Source organism: Mesoplodon bidens (genome assembly GCF_964165515.1).
Source record: "Mesoplodon bidens genome assembly, chromosome: 12".
Lineage (NCBI taxonomy): Eukaryota > Metazoa > Chordata > Mammalia > Artiodactyla > Ziphiidae > Mesoplodon > Mesoplodon bidens.
In genome coordinates, this window is record NC_138168.1 from 59,040,721 (window position 1) to 59,055,162 (window position 14,442).

The following is a 14,442-nucleotide window of genomic DNA, read 5'->3' on the forward strand; positions in this document are numbered from 1 at the left end:
TACAGGCTCGTGCCAAAGAGAAAGGCAAAGCTGCCACATTCTTTGGAGCAATGGTAGCAATGCTTACCTGTGTACAAGGTATGGAGGCCTCCTATGCCTCCAGGTTCTCTGTGCACAAAATTATGCAAGTGAATCAGGAACCCACTGCTGAAAGCCCCAATGTTATCCACCCCACCTGAAATAACCCATCCTGTGAATTGTATTTTCTTTCTAAATATTTTTATAGGGAAACAAAATTAAGGTTGAGTTTCTACAAAGATAAGTCTATCATATTTACAGTTATTACTACATTGTTCTTCCTATTTTATAAAAAGTAGAAGCATAATTCAATATCATCATGACATATTACAAAAGGGCCTGGAAATATAGATCAAAATTCAGTAGATAATATATGTAGGTAATACATAAAATATACACTTAGGGACCCAATCAAAACAATGGAAGGAAATGAACTAATTAGTAGCAAAGAAAGAAGAGGGAAATTGGACTTCTCATGATAACGTCAATGTTAGGAGGGGAAGTCCACATGTAAAAGTTTGAGTATCCAAAGAATGAACATAATTCTTTAAATTCTTCTACATTAATCAGATGCTTATTAGAGCACCACGTTCTATTTTTCCCACAACATTTTGAAAGTTTGCAAAGAAAAAAAGAAAGGGTGCAACTTAATTTAAGTTAAATTTAATTTAACATATGGAAAATACATTTGATAAGAAAAAGGTAAAAGTCACATAACCTAGCAGAGTCTCTTAATTTTAAATTTTCTGGTTTCTGAAGAACTCTTGTAATTGGCTAAATCTCCTTTCAGACTTACTGAAAATTAAATTGGAAAACAGGCTTTCTGTCTTTGAATTGATATTTTTAAATCCACCCGAAAAATAGAACTTTTCCATCTGTGGTGGGAAGGGACCTATAAATAAATATGTGCATATATATTTATATGTATACACAAACATACACACACATTTGTTGCACATGTGTCTACTCTCCCAACTCGTCCCCCACACTAACATGCATCAATACAATGAAAAAGGAAGTACAATGAAAAACTGTAAAATGAGATGTGGTAAAATATTACTAATCTCAATTATAGGGTGGATATTTCTAGATTAGTGAATGCTCAACTGCCAAAAACTTCTAAAGAAATTAAATCATTTGTATTCCATTCAAGTATATGTAACTACTGTTGATGAAATAATTACAAGGAGCTACCTTGTTGCTTATGGAAATGCATGTGAAAAGTATTTCTAATTAAGAACAGATATTCACACGAACAGAGTGAGAGAAAAAGTACTTAAAACAGCTTGTGTTATCTGCTACAGGGGAAATACACCCCTTATTATCTTATTTACATTAATGAAGAAAATTTATTTCTTGCAAATGTTAATATAGTAGAGGCTACATGGGGTACGCTATGTTTCCTAAGCTAGTTAAGAAGTCAATAGTTTGAGATAGAATCTGTAACAAAAAAAGAAAGAAAATACTAAAACTCGTATTACTGAAACTAGTGTTAATAGTGAAAACATTTGAGAATGTACTGAAGTTGCTTAAAAAAATTAGCTTTACATAAGTAATCAATAAATTGCTGAAAATACTAAATTATAACTATAAAAGAGTGTGACATCTTTACTAAAAATATGGAGAAGCACACACTAGATAAAACACTTGGTAGTTGTTTTTCCCCCTGTGATGTAATTCCAGATTAGAGTTACATTTTTCCTCCATCAAGCAGTAAAAAGTTTCAAAGGAAAGAAAGAGTGGGATGTGGTAGAATGAGAATTAGACAGCACAGTCAACTAGTGCATAAAATGATAAAAGTGACTAGAATAATATCAACATTTTTTGTATAATCAATCACTGCCAATGTGTCAGCAAGTATGAGGCCATCTCCTCCTGTCAATACAACCGAGTACACAATTTGGGTAAGGGAGGAAGTACAGCATAGTCAAACATGCCTATCAACACTTCTTTTTTTGTCTCAGAAGAACAAAATTCTGAGACAAGTTCTTGGAGCAAATGGAAATTTATCCAAATGAAAGTCAAATGATAAATGCCAAGAGAATATTCTTTCTTTGGAATTCTTTCAGTTCTTCAATTTAACCAGCTGGAATGAATTTTCAAGTAGCATTCTGTTCAGACTTTTGAAATGAAGGACTTTCCTGTTAATTGGAAAGCTATATTTCATGAAAGATGAAGACAGTGCTCTTGGCTTAGTGATTCTCTTTAAAAAAAAAAAAAAAGGCATTTGGTGGATATTTACCATAAACAGATTCCAGAACCTGTATTTCAAGTATGAAAGACTGAACTGTGAACCTACACACCTAACTGAAGAAAAATGGGAAAATTCAAATACCAGTGTTATTCTGACTAAGCTCTACATGAAAACACACTGTCATTGTGTTCTCTCATGAGAGGAACATGTGAGGATGAAAAACAGTTTTAAAATATCAATTGTTAATTTTCAGAATCTAATATTGATATAACTGAGGTTTTTGGTTCTCTAAGGTAAATGAATTGGGTAAGTCAACAAATATAAGCGTTCTTTATTGTGTTACTTTAGCATGTGTTAGTGGGGCTGGGGTAGGATGATTGTCAACTCAGAAAGATTTAGAGCAAGAGAATGAAAATTCACCAAGAAAAGTTCACCAAGAAAAACATTTTTAAGACTCAGATTTTCAAAGCAGTCTACACTTCAGGCAGTACTTTCAACTTATTGTTGACTAGTGATACATTAAATAAAGTTGTTACATTTAAAATTTAAATTGAGGACTTCCCTGGCGGTCCAGTGGTTAAGATTCTGCACTTCCACTGCAGGGAGCCCAGGTTCGATTCCTGGTCGGGGAACTAAGATCCCACATGCCGCGCCGCTCAGCCAAAAGAAAAAAAATTTTTAATGACACAAAATTAGGAAAAATAATTTATCACAAAAATATGAAATGTTTTTTAAACATTCATTATAGTGAAGTATTAAAGAAATCATTGTCCATACTTCTTAAAGGAATCACTCAAAATATGGTCTGACAATTGTGTATTCTGCTTTTAAAATAATTTTGTAGGAAATCCTATCCATAATAAACTATTTTACATACTTTAAGTCTGGCAATATGCATATGATAGGAATTTTCAAAGAGGCTATTCCTAGAAAAAAACTGGGTGGTATTTTTTATATTTAAATTTCTGCAATAGATTTTTTTAAAGGATGATATGAAAAAAAATTGACGTAAACATTCCATAGACTCATACATATTTTCTACCTTGATATATAAGATGGTAGCCTATAGCAGCAGTCAACATGAGTTGAGGGTGGGCTGTGAGGAGGGAGACAAGGTAGAGAATGAGTGTTACAACAAAGATACACACATCAATTAATTTCTGAAACACTCATTAATACTTCGAGAAGACTGGTCTCTACTGAAAATTTTGGGAGGACATGCAACAATGCTACTAGGCAGGTTTCAACGGTTTTTGAAATAGCGGTGCCAGCCATATCACTGTCTAATTTCTGAAGATAAGCAATATACACATATCCTCGTAAATTCATAAAGAGTATGTGAAACAATCAAAATATCATATGCAGAGTCATTGTTTGTAAAGAGAGCAGTAATAGTCATTTCACAAGCTAGTCATGAATTTCATGGTAAAAATAATGAACAAAATTTGACTGATTTAATAGGTGAAATTTACCAACACATTCTTTGACAGCAAATGAAAAATCAGAATAAGTTTACTTGCTTATCCAATAGATGAAATTGTATAAGACCCAAGATCTAGTTCAAAACACACTATGCAAACATGCTTAGATCAGGAAATTTTCAACATGTAAATTGTATGTGATTTAGTTTCCAAGAATTTTGTAATCTAACCTAATATGCTGGGTAGAATTTCAAAGTGAAGTTAAGAAATTTTGCACTGAAAAAAAAACCAACACTGAACTTACTAATTTCAAATGAACTTTCAAACAAAAGGTAGTTGATTCAAAAGAAATAAGCCCACATAAAAGAATATTAAGCTTAAAATAGTTATGTAATGTAAATCGTAATGCACTGTTATATTTTTTTAATATTATAAAATAAAATACAGGATACCCTTTACTTTTATAATGAGTAAATTGTAAATATTGCAAATAGTAAAACATTTTGGGTTTCTTTTTTCTCCTTGCACTTCTAACTGTTCTTTTAATACTGACGACTTACAACAAGAAGGCATCATAGTATGCAGTATCCAGTATCTCTCACAGTTCCCTTGGCACTCTAGGCAATGTTCCTTTTGAGTGCAAGAAGTCCAGGGTAGCATTCTGGGCAGCAGAATCATGAAGATGGACTGGAGTTGCATTTGGGGGAAAGGCGCATGGAAAGTTCTGTTAGGACGTGGAGCCAGAATTCAAAATTTCAGATCCTGAATCTTCAGTGAGTAATGAAACTATTTAAGCAACACAGGGGAAAAAATCTGTAAAGCCTTATTGACAACAATCAATTCATAAGGAAAGTATTTGATTTGGCAAAAGCAAGTTCATTATGCTGAAGCATATTATGGAAATATAGATTCTGAAAAGTTGTTATTATTGGTGTTTATGATATCTGCCATAAAATGAAATTATTTATAATGGGACTGCCTTCAAGCCTCAGTGGGATTGTGAAATTTAAATTCATAGTTTCTCTTTCTCTTTTTCTGATATTAAATGTAACAAAATATAAAAATCTCTGATAATTTTATTAGAATTTCAAAAATGTAATAGTGGTAGTTTTAAAAGTCAAATAAACTTTCTAAGTTAGATATGAATTATAAGATGTATATATGTATACAATATCCTACCTCTACATGATTGGGAGACTAGTGGAAATCATGAAAACTAAACAGACTTGTAGCAATAAAACAGAAGAGGGTAGAGCATGAGGTAACTGGATGGTGAAGGCACAAAACATCTACTGCAAAGTGCTCTTAGGTTCTGAGGAGCAACTGGCAGCTCAGGAAACTGAAGTTTCAAGAGGTCAAGGAAGTATGTTCTAATTTTTACAAAACCTCTATGTTTTCCTATGTTAGTCCACACACACACACTGTCTTTTCTTTTTTGTTTTTTTGTATTCAGTAGTTTAAGTGTGAAATAAAACAAGAATACAAGGATGTCGTGTCACATTGTGCTCTCTTGAGACACAGTTGTGGAGGCAGAGGAAGACGGTGGTTAAGAGCCCTCGTTTTCCTCATCTTCCCATAGAGGTTATAATAGAGCTTATAGACCCAGTGCTCGCTCTTAGAAGTATGGCTGGCACATGGAAGTGTTCATTAATTTTTAGTTATCTGTCATTGCTCTTACTATTTTAAAAACAGACAGCTCAAGTCATCTTCTCCTTGATTATTGCAACAGGATTACTAATTGGGAGTTTAAGGAGCAAAGAGGAGAAACATAAATAATTCAGCCTAAGAGAAAGTTAGAAGAGTGAGGAAGATTTCCCTGAAGGGGTGACACGTGAGTACTTAAGTCTGAGTTAGAGCAAGGGATACTAGAGAATGCATTCTAGGGAAATGAATCAAACATACGGGAGTGTGGCAGGTGAAGTGCAGAGGTGACTAGGAAGAGAAGGATGAGGTCTTCAAGGCTGCTGACTACATAAGCAGGGGCCAGGTCACAGGACAAGCACCCTGGGCGCCATGGCAAGAAGTTTGGGTTTATCTTCTTTCACTTCCGAAAATTTACACTCAGTGCCTTTCAGTCAGGACAGACTTGTTTCAGAATCCCCAAAAGAATGACACAAATAGATTAACATCTGTTACATTAACCATTTTCAATTGGTGGCAAAATGTGTTTCAATCTTAATATCTTTGCAAAAATGGGCTCAAGGTAACTCCCCAAATTACAGCACTTAGCAGAGCATGTAATGATACATCAAACTATTTTTCTGCGAACTTACTCAGAAGCATCTTGGAAGTTAAATGGAAGTACAATTGAACTAATTCATGTATTAAACTATGGTTGACCCTTAAACAACTTCAGAGGGTTAATCCAAGTATAATTTATTGTCGCCCTCCATATCCATGGTTCCTCTGCATCTGAGGATTTGACCAACCAGAAGCTATAGTACTGTAATATAACTGTTGAAAAATATCCATGTATAAGTGGATCTTTGCAGTTCAAACCTGTGTTGTTTAAGGATCAAATGTACAGAGTAGATAAATCAAGTAGCTTAAATTTCCATTTGGAGAAATTGTCTGCCTATTTTTTTTAAACCTATCATTCTTTCATAATTTCACTGTATTTGAAATAAATTCCTGAGTTAAAATAATAGCAAAGAAATAAGTGTTTCTATTTTATTAAAACAAAAACAAAACAAAACAAAAGGTTTTAATGCATTGCTCAAGTCAGTTCTATTTGGTAATAATATAGCTGAGAAAGAATTTGGCCTTGCTGACTTTCAGCTCTGTTCTTCACCACTGGGTCAAGCTGTCCTGTTCTGTGCCCACAGTTTAAAGACCCTTAAATATGTATTTACACGATAAATCATATTTGCTGAAGTTATACTGTAGCAATTTCCCCTCCTTTGTGAAATTTCTTCAGTGACGTCTTAACAAAAAGGAAAAAAAGTTGGAATTTTCATCCTCTATACATAAATTTCAGGTCCAGCTCTAGATCCAAAAATCATCAGATTAACCCCATTTTCACACCACTTGTGTTCTTTTGAAGGTATAAAGCCTTGGCTTTCCAGTTGAATTTCCTTCTACGCCCAATAAAGAGAAAATACCTAGCAATAAATTTTGTACCTCTGATGGAATATTTATTTAATTGGTTTGAATCATAGATTCAGTGATATTTAGTCCTCAGTTTAGAGTGTAGGATACATTCTCAGCTTTTTGAAAGTCTTGGAAGTGGAGCTACTTAAGCTCAATAGCTCCCCTTAGTGGTATCTTGCAAGAAATTCACCAAGAAGCAGCTTTTATAAGGACTTGGACACAGATATTTCTAAACATCTGGAAAACTGTGAACTGATATTCATAATTTGAATAATTCTCAATAAATTAATTATATTTGTGATTCTAAGGAGAATTCTTTTATTTATTACCACATTATATTTAAAAGGGTGATTGAGCATTTTCTCTGGTTTTTATTTTTACTTGGAACTTATATGTAATTTAAGAAATATAATTCAGGATCATTTCCTTCTCTCTTTGTTCTTTTAATATGTTTATTCTTTTCACTTCATATTTCCTTGATATATTTTAAAAAGACTATCTGCATCTAATTTTTGTTTTGCATCTAGGTGTCTATTCCAAATGTGCCTAATCAGAAAACTTGACTTAAAAATTAATAGCTACAGTAAGTCAAAATACATATTTGGTATCCATGGGAAAAAATATAAGAAAAAAAATGATAAGCCATGTGATATGAAATAAACTTTTTGAGAGTATATGTTTAAGGAAATTGGATCCTCTGCTGATCTACAGCTACGGTTCTTAAATGAAGCGGCACATAAGAATAAACTGGGGGTAAACATGTTTTTAACTGTAGGTTCTTGGGCCCATCATGAAAACTACCGAATCATAATCTCCAGGAGTGGCACTAGGAATCTGTATTTTTCAGAGTCATCTGCGCTTGGAAACCTGGTCTGCAGAAGGCCCTAGGAGGTGTTTACATAAATGGCTATATACTATTTTATTAATAGAAAATAACTTCAGAATCTCAAAAATGTCAATCACCTACTCAATTATGTGACACTGACTTGCAACAAAATCTTAAATAATACATGGCTATATGGTCTTCACATAGACTTTAGCTACTCGTTTAAAAGTTAAGGCTCAAAAATAAATACTAGTCATCACCAATACTCACTTTATGGGTTCTTATTACTTATAGAAGTGTTTCTGAAATAGAAAATAAGGTCACATGTTAAACTAGTCACAGAAACACCCAGACTCTGCTTTGCTCTCAGATTCTGATACTTGCCCTTCTCCAGTTTTCAGTACCACTGGTCCTCAGGACAAACTCCCCAAATGGCAATCAAGTCCTGTCTATTGTTCCAGCTTCTCTGGGTAATATACTGTATATAAACTCTGATCAAACCAAGGAAGTCTGCTTCAGTTCCCCAGATTCACCATGTCCTTGAATGCCTTCATGCCATTGACATATTGTTCTCTGCCTACCATGCCCTTTTTCCCTCTTCAACCTGGCAAACTCTCACTAATTCTTTAAAGCTCAGCTCAAACATCACCCCATCTGGGGAGTCTTTTTCGATCTCCACTGGCAGAGTTCAATGCTTTTCTTGCTCTGCAACCAGTAGATCTTGTGCATGCTTCTATTTTTGCATTAGTGTGTGACTATATTTATTGTGTCTGTCTCTATATCTCACTTGTATCCCCAGGTTTTAGCCCACTCTTTGGCATGGGATAGAGGTTTAATTTGTGTTTGTGTAATGAGTTATTAACATTCGCTTTCATTTCTCCCATGGTTAATGTGTGCCATGCACTATGCTAAGTGCTTTACAAGCAACTCACACAATCCTTAAAAAGTTTAGCAAGTAGTAATGATTATCCACATTTTAAATATCAGACAATTAATCCCGAGAGATATCAGCAACTTGCCAAAAGTCACACAAATAGCTGGTGGCAGACCTAGAATTTGAACACCATGTTTTTTTTTTTTACTCTAAAGACAGTGTTCTTTTTTTTAAATTTAATTTTATTTTTTCTTATACAGCAGGTTCTTATTAGTTATCTATTTTATACATATTAGTATATATATGTCAATCCCAATCTCCCAATTCATCCCACCACCACCACCCCTGCCTCCCGCTTTCCCCCCTTGGTGCCCATACATTTGTTCTCTACATATGTAAGACAGTGTTAAACATTACATTTCTATGCAAAGGCTCAGATTGTACTTGATTGCTAATAGCAATTTCTTTTTGGTGGTTTCTATGCAAAGTCCGCCCATGAGGGTGGAACATCGAGGGAAGATGAACATTCTTTTAATCCTTGGAACACTCTACAACATAATTCTGGTGCGTGTGTGTGCGTGCACACACATAATCAATGAATGACAAAACACAAACATATATATGTAAGACTGTGATAACTGGAATGCTTAGTTTGCATAATTACCAAAAAAAGTATAAAAATAACTATTGACCACATCAATGAAAAGTCACCAGAATAGAAAAAGAAATCCTCTTTAATGAAAACCTTACCAGATTTCCCAAATTGCATGTGATTTTTTAATGGACTAGAGCCACTCTTCTGCATTTCTATTTCTTGGACAAGAGGAAAATATATTACTTACGCAAAAGGGTAGTTAGCATTTCCAACCACTAACACATGGCCTGTAAAAAGTAATAATCACATTTTTCTATTGTGCAATAGCCCTCTGTTGGGCAACAACAATGTACAATGTGCTAGTTTCCTGTTACTTTAGTAGAACCTCCCCTTTCACTCACCGCCTAGACTAAATAGTTATTCCTTGGATAATAAAACTATGATACTGGGTTTCAAGCTACTTCCAAGAATGTTTCTGCCCATATTAAGAAATAATCATATCAGTTTGCTAATAAGCAGAAATGCACTGTAAGTTGAGTACGTTGTCACATGTAGCTAGAAAACATATAAATCAATCTCTGACCAAGAAAGAAACAGTATATTTTTTACATGTCCAAAACTTTATGGTTGGGACCACAGCTGTAAGATGTTGGACCATCATCAAGAGAACAATGTTAAACACTGAACTTTTGGATGATTTCCATAAAAATAACATTTTGTTTGGGGTTAGGAGTTTTTATGGAACTTTGGAATGATTTTCACTGACAATATTTTTAGAGTTGAACTTGAACACCTCCAAAATGCTCTTCAGAATGGAAATATTATGTAATCTAACCTTTGCAGCCATGTCCTTCAGAAAATCAAGCATATACCATAAAAACCAGCATTGCTCTCTTTCAGTTCATGCAGATTTGTGAAAACTAAATTATGGTACATATTCAAGAAAGTAAATTAACTCTTCAGTTTTCTCTATTTAGTTACTAAGTTTATGTCCGCTCTTCAAATGTGTAAAGCCAGCATAAAAAGAAAAAGAAAAAAAAACCCTGAATTTCTTCTGTAGAAATCTTATCAATCCAGCAATATTCTTTTAAATGAAAAGAATAATGGAATTGGTGAATCAATATACAACTAGTCAACCCTAGACATACAGTCAACTCTCATATTTTTTGCTCATCTCTACATATCCAAAATAATTTGACTGATATTTATTTTACATGGTCTGAGTTCTCATTTTTGTTAACTGTCCTTTTAGAGTACAAAATTTGGAGGTGTGTTATGTTGAGCCCAACAAGGCAAGTTTTCATAAAGTAACTGGAAGGTTTTGTAAATATAGTCTCAGGCAAAGCTAGCTGTGGCATAAAATCCAAGGAGACTGTGTTGGCCGAGTTTACGAATGCAGTATTAATATTGGTTCCTAGAATTCCATAACCAGAGCTCAAGAAAAGGAAAGCCAAACCACTGAATTCAATATTTGCAGCCTATTTCAGGACGTGAAAATATTTTGGTTCTGTCATGCAGATACTTCATCCAAAATACTTTTGTCCAAAGTGACTTTTTGTAAACTGAAACTAATTTCAGATTTTACATGGCTCAGTGTGTAGGGATACACCCAATCAGAATTTCTGCCACACCAAGGAGTAGTTTGTTCCTAGTTTTCATTTACTATATTGATTTGGATCAGTAATTTTTCACTGGGATATGTGTATAAATGGAGGTTACTAAAACCATGCCCTTGAAATTATTTTACACTGTAGATTGTATATGTAAAATGTTAACATGATAATAAAATATCTAGTTAATTCACTAATTTGAAATTTAAAAAAACGATTCATCTAATTTGGTGCCAGACTCATGCATTTTGATCAAATTACTCTCTCCTAAAACTGTTAACAGTTCCCCAAGGCCAATAGAATAAAATCCTTTTCTTCACCCTGGCTCCAGTCTTTCTTGCAATATGCTTTCCTGCATCAAAACCTTTAAAGTCATGTTGATTCCACTTTTTTAAATGCCTCAGAGTGTGAATCTGAATCAATCTGTGCTTCAAACCCAGTTCAAGGTCAAGGTCCTCCATGGAATCCAGTATATTCCAATAAATATCTACTCATTTGGCTGATAGAGACACAAAGTCCCTGCCCTGGTAGCTAATACCATAGAGTTATCGATAAGTTATAGACACAGCTACCCCTGCATGTAGAGAATTTGTGATGGAAATTAATTTCAACATATAAATACTTGCATTAAAATATAGTTATCCTTGGGCTTCCCTGGTGGCGCAGTGGTTGAGAGTCCGCCTGCCGATGCAGGGGACACGAGTTCGTGCCCCAGTCCAGGAAGATCCCACATGCCTCAGAGTGGCTGGGCCCATGAGCCATGGTCGCTGAGCCTGCGCATCTGGAGCCTGTGCTCCGCAATGGGAGAGGCCACAACAGTGAGAGGCCCGCGTACCGCAAAAAAAAAATAAAATAAAATAAAATAAAATAAAATAAAAATATATATATATGTATATAGTTATCCTGGTATTCCTCATGAAACTTTATTTGCATATTTTTAATGCAAATTAATTCTCTTCTAGTAGATGGCAGGCAGATATATCAGCATATTGCAAGTACATAACTGCTACTTGGACAATTTTGAAAACAAAATAGTGCCTTATGTAGGAGCCAGATAACATATAGACATTAATAAATTTCTTAGATGACAAGAAATCTATTCAAAAATTTCTATTAAATATCCATAAATAGCTATCATGTAAAATAATATTCATATCAAACTTATAGCAATAGAACCCTCTGGAATTCAGAACTATCATATATTAATTGCTTCATTATATGTTGTATGTGTTTCATGTTTACATTGTTTGAAATATAGCACAGCCTTCATAAAGACTCATTGAATAAATGATTTAAATAGTAGATATTTGGTATCTGTGGGCAAGGTATACAACCTAAGAGAAATTCAACTAGTTTTTAAAAACTTAGAATAACCAAATAGAACATGATTGAATGTTTTTTTTTAAAGGTGTATCCTTTCATTTCAGGAAAAAAAGGAAGGGAGAGAAAAAGAAAAAAACTTAATAAAGAAGAAAGTAAGGATGCAATACCTGATAACAAAGGTCTGGAGCCCAGCAGAGAAACTCCAGAGCAACGAGAAAACAAAGACAAACAGCAGCAGAAGAAGCGAAAGGTCCAAGATAAACAACAGAAATCGGTATCAGTCAGCACTGTACACTAGAGAGTCCCATGAGATTGTTGTAAACTCGTGATGCTGCTATCTCCACCAGATGCCCAGGACAGGTGCTCTAGCCATTAGGACCACAAATGGACAAAGTGTCAGTTACTGCTCAGTCTAAACAACATTCCAGATAGTTGCTATATTCTTCATACAAGCATAGTTAACAACAAAGAGCCGGAAGTTCAAAGAAGGGATGTTTTTGAATGGTTATCTTACGTGCTTCTGTGCATTTTTAAGAGACAAGAAATTTTGTACATAATCATCAATAGCCTATAAGATGTAATAACATAATGATGACATCTGGAGAAGCAACATCTTTTTCCTATAAAAGTATTTTTTCGAGCTATTTGTTTAAAGAAGCAAACGATAGTTCTGCAAATTCAAAGATGTGGTATCCCTTCGAAAGGAACAGGAGATCAGAGGAGAGAAACATCTTTCAAAGGACAGTGTTGTTTTGTGCAGGAAATCTAGAGAGTGCTCAGATATTAGGGCCTGGCATTTGGAATCATAGGAATTATCACCACAGAAACAACTGTTTTAAGCTTGGTTCTCTTGCCCTCATTTGTCCTTCTGCAAGAAGCATGAGAATGAACATATTTACAGAATTAAATATACTGTATGGGATTGGCAAAATGTGGAAGAAACCATAGAGTTGGAGATGACTTTTGTGCTTTCCAAAACTGTGAAAGGTTGTGATTACCTGGAACAGGTCTCCAGTCTATGTCAGCACTGTGTGGTTCAGCCTCTGCTACCCCTTGGGTTATGTAAGTCTGTAAACATGTACCTGTAAGTTACTTCCAAAAACAAATCATACTTATTAGAAGAAAATTCTGATTTCATAGAAAACGAAAACTAGAGCAAGGAAAATATAACATGTTTGCAAAATCATGTGTTTTCTTTCTCTCTCAACGGAGGGGGGGTGGGGGTGGGGAGCAATCTTATTACCTGCTTAATGGTCCACCTGGAACTAAAAGGGATACTACTTCCTAACAAAGTGTATCTAATGGGGGGAAAACCACCACAATAAATATATTTGTTGATAGTTTTTAAAGCTTTGTTCATTTTGTTTTATTAGAAAATTGTTACTCTTAGAGACTCCTGAATTAGGGAAGAGGATTCTGTATCCTATGTAATTCAGAACATATTACATTTCTCAGTGTTTGCTTTTGGAATCCACTTTTATCTGAGCCATTGGAGATTTACTTACAAGGTATTAGGAGATAATTATTCAATTTTTTTCTTATTTTGATCAAAAAATTCTAGTTATAGGTGCAGGGGCATCCCTAAATGATTTCACTACTCTCCTTTCATTGCTTCAAAATTAGCATCTTTTCTTGTGTGTCGGCTCCTCCTGCATCTTGAACATTTGGTCTTTTCTTCTCCATATTTTCTAAGTCTGTGGTTCTCTTTTGGGGATTGAAGTCACCCTAGCTGGAGGCCTCACCAGTATTTCAAAGAGGACACAGTCAGCCCAGGGCAGAAGGAGGCATGTTCCACAAAATCTCCTGACCCACCATAACCTTCTTTTTTTTTTTTTTTTTTTTTGCGGTACATGGGCCCCTCACTGCTGTGGCCTCTCCCATTGCAGAGCACAGGCTCTGGATGCGCAGGCTCAGCGGCCAAGGCTCACGGGCCTAGCCACTCCACGGCATGTGGGATCTTCCCGGACCGGGGCATGAACCCGTGTCCCCTGCATCGGCAGGCAGACTCTCAACCACTGCGCCACCAGGGAGGCCCCCACCATAACCTTCTTGTTGTCATGGAAGGACACACAGCTCGCCTGTCCACCAGGCTTCCGAGCCCTCTAAAGATCACTGCTTTCTGAAGAGCTGGCAATGAATCTGATTTCTGGCTGCTTATTTCTGGTCATTCTTTCTCCACCAACTGTACTGTTCATATAGACTATTGGCTTAATTCTCTTTTCCTCTTCCAAGATATAAAATTTTTGAATGATGTGTTCCTGTTTCTTACTCTGGTGTTTTCTTTTCTTGTCCACATTAGATGTGTTTCAACTAACTAGATATATTCCCAATGTATAAAAATAATTCTATCTTCACCTATAATTTATGTCACTAAGGAGAAAAAGATCTTTTCCTACTGAGCTATATTAGGTGGAAGTATATTCCCATCTTCTAGAACTTTGGGGTGGTCTCTATCACCATCTTTGTCCTCAATCTTATGTAGTCAAGCATA

The 14,442-nt window shown here is 35.0% G+C and overlaps 1 protein-coding gene across 1 annotated transcript in view; it reads left to right on the forward strand.

Moving 5' to 3' along the window:
• The window catches only part of RSPO3 (R-spondin 3), a 77,425-nt gene extending 64,961 nt beyond the window's left edge, over positions 1–12,464 (forward strand). Inside the window, exon 5 of the mRNA XM_081250950.1 lies at positions 12,056–12,464. Coding sequence (XP_081107076.1) covers positions 12,056–12,249 — 194 coding nt within the window. The 3' untranslated portion in view covers positions 12,250–12,464. The remainder of the gene's footprint in view (positions 1–12,055) is intronic.
• Positions 12,465–14,442: the final 1,978 nt, after the last annotated feature.